The sequence below is a fragment of the Xiphophorus hellerii genome, chromosome 5 (assembly GCF_003331165.1).
Source record: "Xiphophorus hellerii strain 12219 chromosome 5, Xiphophorus_hellerii-4.1, whole genome shotgun sequence".
NCBI lineage: Eukaryota > Metazoa > Chordata > Actinopteri > Cyprinodontiformes > Poeciliidae > Xiphophorus > Xiphophorus hellerii.
Genome location: NC_045676.1, coordinates 30,654,466 through 30,674,401, shown reverse-complemented (window position 1 = coordinate 30,674,401; position 19,936 = coordinate 30,654,466). Strand labels below are relative to the sequence as shown.

General features: G+C 42.2%; 1 protein-coding gene across 1 annotated transcript in view; it reads right to left on the bottom strand.

Annotated features, from left to right (window-relative positions):
- Positions 1-602: 602 nt before the first annotated feature.
- Positions 603-19,936, bottom strand: part of tll1 (tolloid-like 1) — a 51,923-nt gene continuing 32,589 nt past the window's right edge. Inside the window, exons 13-21 of the mRNA XM_032562632.1 lie at positions 17,765-17,960; positions 17,409-17,534; positions 15,047-15,207; positions 14,745-14,925; positions 11,521-11,646; positions 6,742-6,869; positions 3,440-3,653; positions 2,770-3,020; positions 603-1,267 (exon numbers count right to left, since the gene is read on the bottom strand). Coding sequence (XP_032418523.1) covers positions 1,133-1,267; positions 2,770-3,020; positions 3,440-3,653; positions 6,742-6,869; positions 11,521-11,646; positions 14,745-14,925; positions 15,047-15,207; positions 17,409-17,534; positions 17,765-17,960 — 1,518 coding nt within the window. The 3' untranslated portion in view covers positions 603-1,132. The remainder of the gene's footprint in view (positions 1,268-2,769; positions 3,021-3,439; positions 3,654-6,741; positions 6,870-11,520; positions 11,647-14,744; positions 14,926-15,046; positions 15,208-17,408; positions 17,535-17,764; positions 17,961-19,936) is intronic.

Genomic DNA, 19,936 nt, shown 5'->3' with positions numbered 1-19,936 from the left:
ATATATATACATGCAGCTCCGGAAAAACTGAAGAGCCCACTGCACTGAACCCTGTTGAAAACCTCCTGGTTATTCCACTAAATACTGATTTCTGAACTCTTCTGACTTCAAACATTAATATTGTTGTTTCTAAATGAATATGAACTTGTTTTCTTTGCATTGTTTGAGATCTGAAAGCACTGCATCTTTTTGGTTACTTTGACCATTTCTCATTTTCTGTAAATAAATACTAAATCTTTGCTTGAATTTTCAGAGACATGTTGTCAGTAGTTCATAGAATAAAAGAACAGAGTTCATTTTACTCATAGTAAGTGGTCTCTCAATTTTTTCCACAGCTGTATGTATATATATATATATATATATATATATGAAAACAAATATCCAGGGGATATACAACTTAAAACCACCAGTAAAACTCAAAAGCACAACATAAAGCAAGGCTTAACATCAATGTTACAGATTATAAAATCTCCATATGTTTGTTTTCCTTTCCATTTTTCAACGATGGTCTGCATGAGCCATGAGCAACCAAGAGTAAAAGGACCAACCTGGGCCTTTTGTTTGTTCTCTCCTCGTGCGCGCGCACACACACACACGCACACTCACAGTAAACACGTTGGGTTTAATAATACACAGAAATCAAAGTATCTGCAGCCGTTCCGATCTGGGCTGAAGAGGCCAGTTCCCAGCCCTACAAGGCAAGTAAAACATCTGTGAGCAGTTTGAGTCTCTGTGGATGGAAGCAGCCGTCCGGTGACAGTAAATTGCACAGTTGATGGATCCAGGAGCCGCACAGAACTGCTGTTTATTAGTCTCCTTCATAGCCATAGTTTGTTTTTGAAAATACGAGTCTGTAAGCGGCTCCTTTGCATTTGTGTCTGTGAGCAACGCCTCAAACCTAAACCTCCATTTCTCGTTTTAGTTTCCACTTCGCCTCAAAGTCTCGATGGCTCTTTTGTAAACAAATATTTGCACCGACAGGTGTCCCGTCCCCCCCCCCCCCCCTCCCCTCTCGCCCCCCACCCGGTCAGGCGGCTGGTGGACGTCCTGGTTTGTCCGCGGGTCAGAGATGACGGAAGAAAGCGGATTTTTCTGGTTGCCGTGCCGTGGAGGTCGTCGGCTGAGTGTAGAGTCACTTCCTGGCGTGAAGGTTCTCCTGGAATTGGCTGCTTGTGTATCGGACGTGGAAGCCCTTCTTGCTGATCGTGTCGTCGCTATGGAAACGGATCAGCATGGCGTCTCCAGGGGAATAAATCCCTTCTCTGGGCTAAAGATGGAAAAACAGAGAAAGATCTGTGAAAAAAACCCCCCCAAAAAAACGAGACGAAAACGAATCCAACAGAGAATTGTGGTGTGAAAAAGTAAGTACACCCTACCATCCACCAGCTTTAGCAGCAGCAGCTTCTACCAGTTATTTTTGTCTGATCTGATCAGTTTTACAGATTTCCTACTGTCTTAAAATACTTTGTTTCAGTTCATTAAGGCTTGGAAAATTTCTCTTTGCACACATCGCCTCAGCTCCTACCAAAGCGTTTCACTCAGGCTTAGATCTGGGCTTTAACTGGTCCACCGCAAGTCTATGATTCCTCTCTTTTCCACCATTCTGCTGCAGATTTCCTGCTGTGTTTGGGACCGTTGTTCTGTTGGTGACCCACTCCAGGTAAACCAGGTAAACCTTATGATTGACAACAGAATATTTTGTAAAACAGTACAGTTTATGGTTTACTCAATACGAGGTGCACAGGCTGAAAACGCAGCCCATATCAACACCCCGCCACCTCCATGCTTATCAGCTGGTCTAACACACTTCGTGCTCTCTTTAGTTTTTACGCATTATGGCCAAACTGATCTACCTTGATCTCAAAGCTCAGATTTTGAGATTGTTGCTTCGATTCTTTCATGTTTAAGAAATCAGCAACCATTCAGCTGTGCAAAATGGTTGGGCCAAGCCCCGCCTTCGAGGACAAAGCTCCTCCTCTGAGCTGCAGTTTCAGAGCTTCAGACTAGCCAGCAGCAATTAGCAAACACCTGTTTGCATCTGAGCATCAGCTGAGCTCATTATAGGAGCTACTTTTCAGTAGCTGATAAAAATGTTGTTAAAGGGTTAAAAGAGGAGTCAGGCAGTTGTGACATCCTGAAGGCAGAGCTCCAGAAAAAGCAAGAGTTCTTAAAGAGACAGAGGCACAATTTCAAGGCGTTAAATTATGAAGTCAAATTTCTTTTAATCTTTGAAAGGTTGGAGTTACTTGATTGTGCTATGAAATGGCGCTATTTCATATAACATATAATTCTGCCCTTTTAAAGAGTTGACCTGTTTGTCAAAGTTTGGTAACTTGACTGCTAATAGATAATATTGGATCAGCAACAGCTCAGATAGATGGGTCACTTCAAATATCTCAGTTACCAATGTTCCCATGTGGATGACGAAAATTTATTTTTCCAAAGTGAGACCAATGTGACAAAATTAGAAAGTTTTGGCTTCGTCTGTGGTGGCAAAAGAAGAGACCACAAAACCACAATGAGTTTGAAGTCAAATGTTAAAAGGTCATTCCAACACAAAAAACTCTAATGTTCTACATTTCTGTTTCAGGCACTGACTAGCTCTGACTAACAAATATAAAGCGAAGAACTGAAGTAAATGGATGTAATTAATCGTTTTGTGCATCAATACCAAATCACATTTTTAACTTGTGTTAGGAAGAAAAGAAAAAAAAAACACCGTTTCTGTGAAACTCTGATACTTCCTGAAAAATCCGAAATGAAGCTTACCCCTGAACCACAGAAGCGGCCTAAGCGGTGCGCATTGGCGTCGTATCCGTTGTACAGCTCGATGTAGTCATAGCCGCAGTCTGCTTCCTCCTCCACTTCAAAGGTTACGAAGCTGAGCTCGATGCCGCAGCCCTGCTCGGTGGTCAGCAGCCACTCGCAGTCCGTGTGACCCGGGTAGTTGTTGTCTCCAAACTGGGAGTGGGAGTAAAGGTTTTTCTGACGAGCGTCCGCTTTCAGACGACCTCCACACTCTGAAGCACAAACAGACGAAGGGAAGTGAGCAACCATTCGCATATCGTCACCTTCCAAAAATAATGACCCATGTAATTTTTTGCCAAAAGTGATTTTATTTTTCTTTTGGTAAAAATGACCCTTTGGCAAAAAAAGAGATGGTGATTTATTTGTTTTGGAAAGTCACTTTTGGCATAAAATGACTATTATTTTAGGAAGATGAAGATGTCTGGATAGCATTGTTAATAGTTTGTTTTTGTTTGTTTTGGATCTTCTGATAAATCATTTTTAGATTGCTATACTCGTGCACCTGCTTCAACAAACCACTAGAGGGAGATGTTACCCCTTAGAACACCAGTTCACCAGTTATGGTGATTGATGCTCTTCACAAATTCCCACAGTGTTGTGTATGGAGGTGTGTCTGTGGCGCATTCGCTACCTGTGGAATGTGAAGCCTGGAATCCTTTCCGCTGCACCGAGGCGTCAGAGATGAAGCGCAGGTACATCTTGTTCCCAGTGGAGACCAGAGGCTCCGGGATCTTGCTGCCGCACAGGCGACCCAAGATGGCCGCTGCGTCACTGTCCCCGTCAAAGGCCTCCAGGTGGTCGTAAGCACACTCCTGATGCTGCTCAATCTCAAACTCACTGAAGGCCTGCAGAGAAAGAGCAGTCAGAGGAAGATGCCTCCACCACCTTCCTTGGATTTGCAACATTTTTAAGCTGCAGACAAAAGTTTATCACACAAAAAGACCAGGGCTGGAAGAAATACCTAGACTTGTGATGCTGCTAAACCCAGATAACCACAGACAGATCAGTGGATTGATGAATGGACAGTTTTCACATGTTTCATGTTAATTAAGGCTGCAGAATTTCTAGGTGTTGAGATGATCCGTTTTGGAGGATCAGTGCCTTCAAATCCAAGGCTATGATCATGAGTCACAAAGGGTAGAGTGCCGTCAAAAATGAGGTTCCGCCTCAGGTGGAGGAGTTTAAGTATCTTGGGGTCTTGATCATGAATGAGGGATAAATGGAGCTGGAGATGGATAGGCGCATTGGCGCAGCATCTGCAGTGATGTTAGCGCTGTACTGCTCTGTTGTGGTGAAGAGAGAGCTGAGTCAAAAGGCAAAGCTCTCCATTTACAGGCCGATCTATGTTCCTACTCTCACCTGTGGTCAGGAGCTTTGGGTAGTGACCGAAAGAACAAAGTCACGGATACAAGCGGCCAAAATGAGTTTCCTCTGCATGGTGTCCGGGCTCTCTCTCAGAGACAAGGGTGAGAGCCTCGGCCAGCCGAGATGGACTCAGAGTAGAGTCGCTGCTTCTCCACAGAAAGAGGAGCCAGCAGAGGTGGCTCGGGTCATAACGCCTCCCTGATGAAGTGTTCTAGGCACGACCCATCAGGAGGAGACCCAGGGCACACTAGAGGGGTGGGTTGGTTGGTTAATTTGTAGGTTGATTGGTGAGTGGGTGGGTGTTTGGGATGGATGGATGGAACAAAATTAAAGCTCAGGTTCATTGTGATAAGTATTTTCTGGATATGTGGTCTAGCTCAAACAAACTGCTGGATTGGATCTAATTCACCACAAATTAATCTCTTTGGGTTACAAGACTTCACGTCAAATAATCAGAACGGGTGCAGAGCTGTGCCGCTGTGTCACCTGTTGCCAATGAGCGATATTTCCAGTTGCGTAAGCAGCAAAGGCAGATTACACAAATGAATGGGAAGTGGACGGTAAATATGAAATCCTGCATTGAGACTCACGTGTAGCTGTGGCGTCAAAGTAAAGTGGGAATGCAAGTCCTGTACTACAAACTGTGATCTATATATGCTGAATGTGTGTGTATGTGAGTGTAGACAATGTGTAGACGTGTGTGTGTGTGTGTGTGTGTGTGTGCTTACAGGAAAGCCTTTTGTGTGGTTACAATAGAATATCAATGCACTTTAAGAGGATTATGTGAAGCGACCATGTTCTCGACCGCTTGGACTTCTCTGCCTATAATACACAAAGAACTATGCAGACATTTTTAGGCATCCCAGTTTTTAAAAATATTTGCTTCAAAGAAGAAATACATCCTGTGTTTTGGAGGTCTTCTCCAGATTTCTGTTTTACTTTTGATTGCTTTTCCACTCATATTCAGAGCCGTTACTGATTTTTGAAGTCTTTGTTAAACCTGTTAAATCTGTCCCATACACTGAGGCGTGAAAATGTCCCACCTCTTCAGGGAAGTGTCTGTACAACATAGACCAATTTCCACAGAACCAAATTCAAACTGAATTTTCCAACATATTGTTGCAAAGGCACCATTTCTTTTAATTTATTTCCCTGAATGAGTTTTAAAAAATATCCCAATATGTTTATTTATTGCAATCATTTCATTGTCGCAGCATTCATCAACTGATGTTGCGCTTAAGGTTGTGTAGAATCCATCATCAGGTCAGGGCCTTGAGTTAATGTAGACGGTACAAAAAAACGGAGGCAAAGCTTTGTGAAGATGTTAAGGTGCCGATGAACCTGGTTGATGTCTAAAATTAATGCTTTATTTCGCAGTTATAGAGCTAAAGTTTAGAACAAAATAGTCATACTTTTTCTAGATTGCACTTATTACATTTTATCAACCCTTTTCAGTAGTTTAAAAAAAATTTTTATTTAATCTCGCAAATCAACAAGCAAATGAAATCAGTGATCATTTATTTCCACTTTGACTCTGGCTTTGGTGTAAGAATAAATGTTGTTTTTATGTGGCTGTGATGATTGATCTTGATTGATCTTGAGCAGAAGCGCAACAACATTCTAATTTGGCTCTGTTTAGGTATTTAAAATGACAAACACTTCATAACACATAACCTGTCGTGTGCAAATGGCCCTTAACGTGGCAGTTTGCATCAAATCTAATAATGCATCACAGACGTTCATGTTTTTTGCTCGGCCTTCTGAGCGTGCTTTCTAACCTGCAGCTGTCCAACCTCGATGATCTTTAATCATAAAATGATCTTCTATACAAAAGGGATGAGAAACATGTTGACGTTTAGGAAAAGAGAAGCTCAAGACCAGAAATCCTCAGTCTAACAGTGACTAACACGACTCTTCATCAAGTCATGTCACACAAATGTGCACACCACAAAGGAGACAGCTATCTTTCTGTGTGTGTGTGTGCGTGAGTGTGTGTGTGTTTATCTATTTTTCTTAGGACCTTTTCTGGCATATTTACCAACCCTCTGAAGATCCATGGGTTATGGGGACCAAAGCATGGTCCTACAGTCTTGTTTAGGGTCAGAGGTCAGGTTTAGAGGTATGATATGAATTAAGTTTTAGTTAAGGATAGCGTTAGGAATAGACTAGTAATGGTTGGGGTCAGGGAAAATGTCTGGGTTAGCCATAAATGCAGTAACTAAAATGAATGGAAGTCAATGCAAAGTCCTAATGTGGGTAGAAATCCAAACTTGCGTGTGTGTGTGTGTGTGGGTGTGTGTGTGTGGGTGTACACACAGAGGCACAAGGACACAGATGGCCTCTGCCCAAGGCCTCTTACTAACACATGCGCACGCGATTGCAGTTAACCCAAATATCTGTGCTTTCTCCTCCATCCACATTTGGTTCTCTTGAAAAGAGCGAGAACAAAGAAATCCAGACATAAAAAAAAGAGAGAAGAGACGCCTTAAGGCCTCTTCATGCCTCATGATTCTGCAGCCAGGACGACAAGTTGTTACTAGGTCGGCTTGGTTGGGTTTGCTCACTTACGATCTTGACTCGGTGTCCCGGCGTGGCAGTGATGTCCCAGGTGCACTCCTTCCGGCTGGGGTACTTGTCGGGCCAGTTGGGGCTGCTCAGGGTCCCGCTGGGGCTGTGGATCTTATGCTTGCACTCAGCTGGACACACACAGAAACACGAGAGCACACACACGTAGGAAGGAAGTGAAAATTGTGGCTGCACAGGAAAAGGTCAGAGGAAATAGAAAGGGAACATGAAGAAGAGAAACACGACAACCGAACGAGGGGAAAAAAGGGATTTCAAAGGAGAACATCCTGGTCACAAGTTCAGGGTGAAGTTTGAAGGAAGACAGGCACACATGTACGGCACAAGCTGCCTGCTGCTGCACTAAACATGGTCGGTTTGAATGTTTGCGGTTCAAATCCAAGAGCTGGATTAGGAATAAAAAAGTCAGATTGCTGAGTTAAAAACAGACTCAAACCCTGCATGTGGAGCCATTGACCAGTCACATAGTGATGCTGTCAGTAAATCAGAGCGAGGCTGTTTCATTTGACACAAACATGATGTGTTTAAAAGGAACTAAATATATTAAATCTGTTGACCTTTTTGTTTTGTGATTGACTGTTTTTATTTAAATGAGACGGTGCATCTTAATGAATGTTGTCATAAATACCAGATGTAGCAAAATGCTAATTTCCATTCATAGTTCCATAAACGAAAGAACCCAAGATATAAACATTCATACAATTTCACACATAACAATAAGAAATACAGCAACAAGAAAATAAAAACTAGATATATAAAGTCGGGACAAACTATTTTACACATAATGCCACAAACTTAAGCGAATACTTCTGGGATTTTATGTTGTAGACCAACACAATGTATCTGAAAAGTGTGGTGTGCACTTGGAGTCAGACCCCTGGGTCTATACTGTTTAGAACCGGATTTCTCTGCAATCACAGCAGAAAGTCTCTGTCTAGACCTGCTTAGAACTTCTAGAAATTTTAACTCCATTCTTTGCAAACTACCTCCAGCTCAGTGAGATTGCACTGTGAGCTTCCATCAACAGCAGTTTTCAGGTTTTGCCACAGATTCTTATGTTTTGTTACGTCATAACTCTGGAGCTTTCTCCATTGCCCCTTTTTCTGACTGATAAAGAACAATGATTATTCTTCAGCAGCGCAGCGTTAAAAGACGTGGTGTACATGTGCTCCGAGTCTAATTCTGCTTCTTCTACTCAAAACATCGAGTGACGAAAGAAAGAAAGAAAAAATCTCCTGATCCAATTGTTCAGGAAGCTTAACTTCTTTGTTACGTCATGGACTTTTACTGAGCAGATCACCTTTGGTTTTGACAACACATGTATACAGGCAGAGTTTATTATTACTATTATTATTATTTTATTGATTTATTTATTTTGAATATGATAGCAGTATAAAATAACGCAAAACACATATTTTTTGTATCACGATAATCTTAACATGCTCAAAAAGGAGTAGGAAGAAGTAAGAAACTTATGAACTTCTAGCCCATAAACTCATACCATTTTTTCAGTTTTTTATTTTTGTTTAATTTTGTTTCGTTTTTTTCCATGGACTCACCAAACACACATATGTCTAAATATATTCACCCATACAGCCATACCCACACACACTGTTACAATGCGCATTACAATGGTCTGGTTGACAACACAACCAGATCCTTGACATGCATACGTGAAAATGTGAATCGTTTCTTCCGACGCCCTTACACACTAATGCTGTGCTTTATGTGTATAACCACAGATCTGACTTCAAGGCCGCAGGGCCACGCCGGTTTAGTAAACATATAAACACACATGTGCAATCAGGACGACAATGCAACATGCGAAGCTTTAGAGTCCCCAGATGTTGGAAACATGACTCTCTTTATGAGAAACCTGGGGAGCCTCAGCGAGTTGTTCATATGGTCACTGATGTGGTGTGTTTGTTGGTGTGTGTGCAAAAGTTGACTTTGAAAAGCTTTGAGGTTTTTTATTACTGTGGGAATGTTTGAGAGGTCAGTCAGATTTTAAAAAATCAGGTTTGAATAACACCAATCCCTGGATGTTATATAATATTTATGCTTCTGAACCATAGTAATGCTGTAATTTTCTAATTTTCCTTTGTTGCGCCCTCTTGCTCTTTCACGTTTTATCACTTTTCAGCCAAGTACAAATCAAACAGAAAACTCGATACAAGCTCTGAGTCTCAACTTCTTTGGATAATTTAAGGGCACGTTTGGGACAAGTGAACCCAGGCACGGTTACTGTGAGGCGGCTGTGTAAGAAAAGTTCAGATGAAGCCACGAGCCAAAGACACCAAATCTCCGGTGTGCTGGCACACATTCAAAGTAATAACAGTCGTAAAGACTTTACAGTAAGTTCCAGGTTTTTACAAAGAGGGTCTTGTGGAGCGAGACATCTGAGACAAATCCAAATTAAATCTGAAGTGGTGCGAGGCAGGCTGATGGTTCTGTGCTAAAAGTCCAGATCAAATGAACACAATGGCAGTAAAGAGGAACTCTATGTGATTCAATAAAAAAGCACCTGGACTGGCTTTCTTAGAAGTTCCTAGAAGTATAATTATTAAGGCTCATTTTGATTGTTATGTGTATCATCTGTGTATAGAGATACACCTGTGATTCTTCACTCATTGATTTAGAGTAAAGGAGAGAGGGGTTCTATGGTGAGACAACGAAAGGCCGACGAATACTGGTTGAAGTCTTGAAGTTAAGGCAGTCTGTTTATGAGAGATTATATCATCCATTATGGTTTCTAACTGCGAGGCCAGAGCCTTCGCAAAGATTTATACGTCGCTTAAGGAGGAAATGGGTCAATGTGAATCCTAGCTTGAGTAAAAAAATAATGGATGCCTCTGTTAGCAATTGTTAAACAGACATTAACAAACATTATTCACGTTAATCTTGAGATTTCTGGAATAAAGAGGCGGTCAAAATTTCTTTCAGTCAAGTTTGCGGAACAATATTTCTAAAGAATGTACACTCCTAGATCATTTTCTGTCTCCCTCCTTGAAGAGTTTTTTTCCCCCCTAACTAATTATTTATGGTTTGTTGTTTGGGAAGCATCTCAGTGTTCTGGTGGGAAGAGCATTGTCCACCCACTCATGGAACTGATGTACTCTCAATGTGACACACAGCAATCAACCCTGCAGGACTCCTTCAGCTTCCTTTCTCACAGTTATTGTCTTCACAGGTTGTCTGCGAATAAAGGGTTTGCAGCAGAGAAATGGCTCAGAAGATCACAGCCAGGTGACTCCACTGATAACCAAACTACTAATGTGGATAATTTGACCCCTTGATGGCTGCTGAGGCGCTAAACACCACACAGTCAGTGTTTTAGTCTTTACCCAGATTCTGGTTGACGAACTTCTGAGCCTCCTCCCTCGGGTGAGTTAAAGATGAGCATGTTGTCCTTGTGGGTCACTCTCAGGTTTGTGGGACACAGCTGACTTTTTTTTCTGGAACAGGACTTGTTTTACGCAATGGAATACTGCTCCTTTCTTTGCTGCAGTCTTGATAGATCCTTCTTGTGACTCATTGGTATTGCAAATCGTGATCCCTAGCTCAGCGAAGAACAGCCTTTTCTTGCTGGAATCTGGGAAAGAAGACCATTAAGACACGAGGGAATTTGTGCTGACTGGATCGGAGGGTTGGAGACCGCTGTGCCCTCTCCAGCTCAAAACATCCAAAATGAACGCGATTGGAGCTGCGCCATCCTCAGCTCCATCAGCAATGTTTTGTATGCAGAGACTGTTTCTACCTGAGCACTCCTCAAGGTCGTCAAGTTGGTCCAAAGGAGAGATATTTCAAACTTTCAGCATGTTAATGGTGGAGTCCGCTGCCAGTAGACATTCAATCAGACTTCACAGAGGAGAGGCTCTTTTGCAGGGAGTCCACTATTGTTTTCAACAAGTCTACCAAGACTTGTAGAGGTTTTACGGAGTCTTGATGGGAGCTTTTTGAACTCTGCAGCTAGATGAACCATGGAGATAAGCGCTGTGGCTGCAGTTTCTTTGAATGGGTTCGCTGGCAGAGATGAGTTAGCCGCGAAGGAAGCTAGCTTTCCTGTTGCACTGGTGGCCACTCGTGTTGCTGGGAGTTGCTAGCTTATCTGTTATTCATTTTTCACAAATATCCTCTAGATCAGTGTCTGTATTGCAAGTGAGACAAAATTTGAATAAAAAGGTTAAACCTCCATCATCTTACATCCAAACTCTGAAGTCTCCTTTGGGTCTAGTTTATTTCACGAACATGTGGGAACGACCTTTCGTCCTCTCGCCCTTAGGCCTAAATTACCCATGAACATTTGATAACTATCTTTCATTCTTTAGAGTTGGAATCTTAAACTCAAGTCTCTGCTGAGCGTAACTTCTGGTGTAAAAAGAGTTTGGTATGCCAAGAAAAGTGCATACCAGCACTTAGCACTTATTGCTATGTACACTATATACACTTAGTAGTGTATATAGGACGCATAAAAATTCAAATTGGGTCCGATGTGTATTAAGGACCACCAAGGGAAACTATCTATCTAGACAGAGACTCACTAAGGCAGTGAGAAAGCTAATAATGAAGAGTTTACTTGAAATGTAACAGGTAGGTTGTCTAGATAGATCAGCTAAACCTTTTCTGTTGACATTTTCGGATGTCTGTGTGGATACTAGGTTTGAAATTTCCCGTTTTCATGACCGAAAGTGTTACCAACATGCACATGCATCCCGGCCATTCTCACTCCGGTGTGTGAACACGCGGGGTGCAAGTGGAACCCACCTTCTTTACAGTCATGTTTGTTCTCATGCAGCACAAAGCCGTGGCGACACTGACAGACGTACGAGCCCACCGTGTTGATGCACTCGTGCTGGCAGCCGCCGTTGTCCTTGCTGCATTCATCTTTGTCTGTGAGAGACACACATGCAGCACGTCACTCATGTGGAAATAACAGAGACGAAGTGGAAGGGACGAAGGGAAGTGGGAGGGGAAAGAAAACGGAGGGCGAAGGAAAAAAATGCCCCAAAGGACATTTGGGGTGTGGGGGATGCGATGGGGAGGAACCAACGCAAGCAGGTCAGGTGATGTAAGGGAAGGTGACAGCAGTAGTGAAAACTTGAACATGCACAGACAGAACATTGCTTTCAAGCAAGCATTTCAATATACGGCACAAAGTAAGAAAAAGAAAAAAAAACGGACAGATCCAAGCTTTAAACATTTCATGTAGCCCAAAATATGACTAAGTAACTCTCTAAAACTTTACAAAATAAATAATGAAAAGACTGGCTAATACAGGTACATCTGAAAAATATAGTGTAAAAGTGCAGTGCTTCTTGCCAGTCAACTCGTGATTTTACAAGGATTCATTACACAAAGTTAAATATTTCAAGCTTTTATTTTTATTTTTTACAGTTTCAATGATTGGAGAAAATGAGAATATCACATTAGGATTTCTTCTAATGCCCTGCATCCCTAGCTCCCTTGCGTCTCTGCCCTTGCGTCTCTGCTCCAGCACACAAGTGTGTATGATTCTTTTTTCCATATTGTAGTAATTACACTATGAAACTGCTCACATGCTGTTTTGTAGGTGTGTGTGAGCTGTCAAACCGAACTAGTGTCAACCTCCCAGTGAGTGAAAATAAAAGCGGTGAACATTTCCTTGGATCTGTTTCTAACATATGAACATTTTCTTGTACATACTTTTTTCTAAATATTGAACTGAAATATTTGGAAACGTTTGGACTCTGCAGACTTTTCAACAGAAACCAAAAAGCTGTAGTGCTGTTTGCCTCTTGACCGCCTGGCTGAGGACAAAGCTGCTCAGAGGAACTGGACTCTGCAGGGAGCAGAGGGTGGAAGAGCAGATCTGCATGGAGCTGCCATGTTGACAGATGCACAGGATAACCCCACAACTAAAATAACAAGTGTTGTGATGTTTTCATGCCTGGAAGCAAGACTCCCTACAAAGAGGTGTAAGATTAGACACAGATGATGACTCTTAACCCAACTCAGCTAGATCTGATTTTAATGAAACCGCTAAATCCTAGTCTGTGTGTGTGTGGGTGCGCACGTGTGTTTGTGTCTGATGTGGTATTACAGTTTCTATTGTGGGCTCAGTCACACCCTATCACTGACTAAGAGGCTTTGCGGCCGAAGTTGCACGGCGCTCATTGTAGCCGTCTTCAGGTCAAGCACAAAATGTCCGCATGCACACATGGATTAGTGTTGCTTGGGAGGCAGAGGGGACCTCTCTAAAGCTGCTGGCCGTTGGCCAACCAAAACGTATCCCTGGAAGGTGCAAATAAGCGTGGGCTATCTGTTCACCAGGAACTTTTCCACAGCGCCAGGCTGCAAATTCTAGAGCCTCTGCAGGCAGTTGGAGTTTTGCAAGTCTATCTGTGAGGTAGCGTGAACCAACATCTCAAAAATAGGACGGTCAGGGTTGGACACAGGGACGTCTACAGAAAGAAGGTGGTGCCTTTGGTTTTGTTTTTTACAATCCAAAGTGTGAGGCTTATTTCTGCATTTAAAAAACTATATTACCAGCGCCCCAAATTTTTGCAAGTTTGTCTTACAAGACTCTCCCTTACTCCCTAAAAACGCGTGGCGTGACGTGGCGTGACGTGGCGTGACGTGGCATGACATGGCATGACATGGCGTGGCATGACGTGGCGTGACATGACATGGCGTGACATGACATGGCGTGACATGGCGTGTCCCGCCATGCATGGCTCTTTCCTTCACACTAGCAGCAGCAATTAGCAGACAATGCTAACTGCTGGTGGAGCTGTGAGTCTGCTGAGCTCATCATACAAACTACATCTGAGTGCAAGGCTCCTAAGAGCGGTTGTAAGGGATGTTGTGGTGACTTCCTGAAGGCAGAGTGTTGGAAAGAGCAGGAGCCTCTTAAAGAGACAGAGGCCCAATTTCAAGGCATTAAATTGCGCAGTCAAATTTCTTTTAAGCTATGTGTCACATATACAGCAATTTATAACAACTGAAGCTAACAGTGTTACTGGATTGTGCTATAAAACTACAAGCCTGGACAATACATAACACCGGCATGTCACTGAATCAGAGTCCAGAACTTTTAGTTTGGAGGTAAAAGCACTCAGTCAGAAAAATTCAGTCAATTTCAAAGCTTTCTGTAGCAAGTTTTAGGTTAAAGCAGCAGAGTGAATGAAACCCTTCTTACCAAGCTCAGTCCGAGCAAAAGAGACAGAAAGAAGCAGCAAGTATTGCTATAAGAATAAAAAGGTTTGTCCTGTTTAAACCTCAGACATTTGCTTTGGTATGTTCCTGACAGTTGAAGTGAGCAAAATGGTGAGAACCCAAGAGCTGTCTGAGACATTTCAGATGGAAGACTGTAGCAAATTATGAGTCTAGTGAGGGATTTAAAAAGGTCCTTAAAGAATTTTTCATTCGGTTGTTCCACCGAATGAAAAACAGTCCAGAACAGGAGAACGTTCAGAGCTGCTGCCGGAGTGCCTCAGTCTGGCCTCCTAATGTTAACTGATGGAATGATTTCATGCTGATAACACCGGGTTGTAAAAAATATTCTTTGGAAGTTGTCTATGTTTTTTCAGCTGACTTAAAATGACATTTTTCTCAATCAGGTCAGGTTTTTATTCTAATGTGATTTAGAGAAGTCTGATCTTCTGACTAAATTGGGGACATTTTTGTGACATTATCACTTCACTTCTGTTAATATTTCTCATCCAAAAAAGGTTTTCAGAGTGTATTAATTAAATGTTACAAACTTGGAGTTTTGTAAGTTGAATAATAAACACTGATAAGAGCAAGTACATGTGAGTTGAACATTTCGTCTTCATTGTGTAAAATTCTCCGTCTCTTTTCTGTCCTGATGGAATCTCTCCTCCTGCTCATCACTCATTGATCCAGATTCTGAGGCAACCGATCCAGATGTGAGAACAAGTCATGCATTTTGATGCTCATAATGCTCAATGGAGAACTCTGCCAAAGACACAATCGTGCTTGAATATTACCTGAGAAGAAGTGAGCTTTGAAGCCTTTCTTGGAAACCGTGTTGTCCGACTTGAACTCAATCCTCATGTTGTTGTACTGAGAGGTGATGACCTCGGGGACTTCTGTGCCGCAGTATTTCCCATGCAGCTTAGAGTCGGACGAGAGGCCGCTCCGCACCTCCACGTAATCGTATTTACAAACCTAAACACACACACGAGGATCGCGTTAGGGTCTTAAAGCGCTGATGGAGAAGGAATCGTTAGCGTGTTGCTAGAAGCCCTGCAGCCGGCCGAGCTGCACGCCAACACCTGGACACGGTTACCTCGTTGCCCTCCAGCTCGAAAGCCTCAAACTGCATGGAAATGCGGTACTGAGTGGGGGCCACCACCTGCCACACGCAGTTCTTGTTGGGTGGATATTCTTTAGGCCAACCAGGAGTGTTGATGGTTCCATTCAGCTTGGACAGGAGACCGCCACAGGCAGCTGAAAACGCACAGATGTAAACAAATCAGGTCCAGCAACGAGCAACAGAGTTATTTTGTACATGAAACACACTGAGGGTATACTGACGTTACAGTGATTTCCCCTGTTTATGCCAGTTTGATTTTTCTACATTTCATCCCATGAAAAAAGCAAACAAGTCAAAGTTGACACCATCATCCCACAATAACTGATCCAGAAACTGGAGAGGTTGGGCCTGTACATGTCTCTCTGTGATTGGCTACTGGACCACGAGCGGTCCGGGTTGGCAGCACCACATCCAGTACCACCACACTGAGCATGGGGGTACCCCAAGGGTATGTGCTCAGTCCTCTGATGTTCATGCTGCTGACCCATGACTGCACAGCAGCAACGTCTATCAGGATTGCAGGTGACGCAATTATGGTGGGCCTGGTCAAAAACAAAGAGAGGTGAATCTGCTGCCATGTTGGTCAGTAGAACACCAGGATTTAATTTCAACCAGAGCTGCCTCTCTTTTCCCTTTTCCTTCCTTCAAACATCAAATTTCACCTTCTATACTGCTTCAAAATAACTGGGGGGATTTTTTTATTTTCCTTTTTAAAAGATGAATCATAACATTTGTGCATAGAGTTGACTATGACTCATGTACTACGAAGTTTCTGGTTTTATTGTCATTAATAGGTAGAATTCAAACAATGAATGCAATTTATTTGTGACTAAGTTTTAACTTACAGGTGGCTCAAAATTATCCATCCCCCTGGCAGACTGAGGTTTACAGTAGTCCTTGGATTTTACAAACAATAAGTTGCGCTCTGTGGCTGCAAAGACATTTGCGAATGCAAAAATAATGAATGAATTTACAAGGAAAACTAGCAAAAGGAAAAGAGAGAAAGAGAGAAAATCAAGACAAATCCTCCGGAGAATGATAGATAACACCAGGAAGTAGCTCACTAAAAATCATCACCATGTTCGCTTAAACTTTGCCAAAAAAAAACCCCAATAAAAAGTCAGAACAGCAATTCTTCCTTCTGTGTCAAAATGGCAGGAAGAAAGCAAGATGGAGGGGTGGTTTGAGACAGACACATGACCCGAAGCAGAACGCATCATCTGTTCAGCTCCTTGGAAGCTGTGTGTTGCTTCAGACTGGAACGATTCCCAACAGCCTTGGTCTCCAGTGTTTACTGATGATGTGACAGTGGATGGAAACAGCTAAAAGAATTCAGAAATGGACACTCGCAGCTGGATAGAAAAATTTGACAACATCAAATAAAACTTTTTGTAGAACCTTTCAATGTGAAGAAAAAGGAAAACAGCACTTCACAAATCTCATTCAACCTTCCATAGAAGAACAATCTGCAAAAACAAACTAGTGACGAAAATTTCCAGTGGAAATTTGGGTGGGATTAGTAGCTCAGGGAGGAGATGGTTGCATCTCCTCCCTGAGCTACTAATCCCACCCAAAAGCAACCAATCAGAGCTAAGAGGAGGGGCTTATTGCTGTCAATCATCCTTGTGTACATGATGCTCATGCTCGTGCTAATAATGGAGAATCAACAGGGACAGAAAAATAGGAACATCAGGCTAATTAGCCTGATCATTCAGTTAGCGTGGCCACAACACATTCTGTTGTGGTGAAGGGGGAGGGTGTGAGCAGTACGTACATGAGGATGACTGACAGCGCTGAGTCCCTCCTTCTGGCTCTGATTGGTTGTTTCTGACTGAGCATTTTCTGCAGATGGCAGTGGAACCACAGGCAGAAGAGCTTGATGTTTTCACTGATTATCTGTCTCATGTAATGCTGTCACGGCATGGTGACGTTTCAAACATATATCTAAAAGAACAATTTCTTAAATAAAAGTTACATACTGCCACTTTAAATGTTTCCATGTAGTTTAAACGCGTGTCAAAGGCACATATGTGCAACACAAAATGAAGAACATTCAACGGATTGCAAATTAAATTTCAAATATTTTTACTTAAGTTAAGTTGGTACTCTGGACCAACTTAACTTAACTGAACCATTATGAGTACATGCTTGACTCCAAAACCTAACATAAACTCAATTCACACCATAAAAGTCCTACAGATAACCCCCAAACCTATAACTGTTTGTTATTAGGCTTTTGGGGCCCATAGGTAGCAATGGGTCATCACAACGTAATATTTGTTGGAAAAATGAGCCGTACGATGTAAGAAATCCTGAAACACACACTCATTGTTACCTTCACAGCTCTTCTTGTCAGGAGCCAGTTCGTAGCCGGGGTCACAGGCACACTTGAAGCTGCCAAGAGTGTTTACACACCTCTGCTCGCATCCACCATTGTCTGGCTTGGCACACTCATCTTCCTCTGGAACACACAGGAGTCAAAATTCATGTGAAATGATTTGGAGAGAAAAGCCGCATGGGAAAAAATAACTAACAGGTACGGTGAGACAAGAAGTTTCACTGTAAATTCATTAAATACGGCAAGACTTGTGGTGGAATTCTTGATGAGTACTTTTAAAGGGCAATAAATAAATACATAAAGACAATTTAAGAGAAAAACACTCACAGACCGCCTTTATTGAACTCCCTCACCTTTGAAGAAGTTGGCAGCGAAGCCAGCCTTGTTCACCGTCCCATCGGAGACAAACTTCATCCACAGAGTGTGAGAGGTGGAGCGAACGTCTTCAGGTTTGTCGTAGCCACAGAAACGGCCAATCAGCGGGCTTGTTTCAAGTGGGCCGTCCCGAACCTCTAGGTAGTCGTAGGCACAGCTGTCATGCCTCTCGATCTACACAAACACGCCGTCACACACACACACACACCCACACCCACACCCGCACACGCCCACACACACACGTTCAGTGAGACTCTTGGAGTGCCACAGTCATCATCAATGCCCTGAAATGGCTCAAACATTCTACCTTATTTGCTTTATATAGCAAATGAGGTATATTTGTTATATAAATATACCTTATTTTATATACCAAATATATAAAATATTTTTATATATTTTATATATTAAATATATAAAATATATATATAGATATAGATTTGCTATATAAAGCAAATATATATCTACCTTATTTGCTTTATGTAGCAAATAAGGTAGATTGTTGCTGTGAAATGGAAAAAATACTTGCAGTTTTTATGATTGGAAGGGAGAAAAACCAAGGAGTGTCTCTAAAAGAACTGCTGAGAGCATTTATGTAAAATGAGCAACTCTGAAATCAAAGGCTGCACAAGATTATTCCCCAGCAGAGACGCACAGTTAGCCCAGTCATGACAGCAAATAATCTGTATTTTCTACACCTATAAGGAGTGAGGTGTAACACACTGTCACTCATTACGCTGCTGCTGTCCTCAAGATGTCTCAGAAAGCCAAAGCATCTTTTCTTGCCAAGTTTCCCAGCTTTTCTTTTCAAAATTAAATTAAATTTTCACATTACTAGCTGCATTTCCACTATTCATACAACTACGCAAATTGAAATGATGAAGATAGATTTACTTAATGGAAACATGCTAATTTTGAAAAAGCTCACTTTTTTTCAATAAACAGTTTTGCCATACAGATGAGGTGGATCTCCAGCTGTATTGAAATTTATGTATTTCACAAAACTGCAATGGGAACACTTTTTTCACATTACGAGTGATCAACAGCAGTTAACTCCATGTTACTACTGGAGACAACAACGAAGAAAACGACAGATAGTGGTAGGAGGATAATGTTTTGCTTTTGTTTTTTGCAGCTGGCTCCACCAGCTCTCACACAGTTCATAAAAAGTTGTGTCATTCCAATGTGTTGAAGCCATAACTCTTCTGTAAAATCTCCAATTACAATTTTCCCAAAACGCCGCATACATAGACACTCCCAAGAAGGCAGGGCTTGTCACTCCAACGCCTGAATTAGACATCAGTGTTTCATCTCCTGGATGATAGATGATGAGCTTTAGCACCATGACTGGGTTATGATATGTATCATGTAACTGTTTATATCTGTCGCAGCCATGATTTTTAATGACTTATCATGTGACTTAGCTTATTAACATCCATCCATCCATCCATTTTTTTTTACAACTTTGTCCCTAATGGGGTCGGGAGGTGCTGCTGTCTATCTCCAGTGTACGTTTCGGGCGAGAGGCGGGGTCACACTGGACAGGTCGCCAGTCTGTCGCAGGGCAACACAGAGACAGACAGGACACACAACCGTGCACACACACTCACACCTAAGAAGGATTTAGAGAGACCAATTAACCTGACAGTCATGTTTTTGGACTGTGGGAGGAAGCCGGAGTACCCAGAGAGAACCCACGCATGCACAGCTAGAACATGCAAACTCCTTGAAAAGACCCCGGGACGGGAATTGAACCCAGACCCTTCTTGCTGCAAGGCAACAGTGCTACCAACTGCGCCACTGTGCAGTGTGATTTTAATTTGATTTCTTATTTAATGGGAGCCCCACAATAGCCAAATTGTGTTTTTTTTCAACATTACCAGAACATAGACAACGATTTGATCACATTTGTAATGGAAACACAGCTACTGACACAATCAGGATTTTACAAGTGGATCTTCCCTAAAGTCAACAAGTGTGGAAGGGGCTTGTTTCAAACTAAATACGGCTAACTCAGCACTACACAGCTGATTCCTATGTGATGCACTGATGAACACTTGTGGACACAAATTTCTCCTTGAACATTTGTTCATACAATTACCAAAAGTGGTTCAAACAAGGACCAGGTTTTTGCATTTTAATGAGGAAATAAC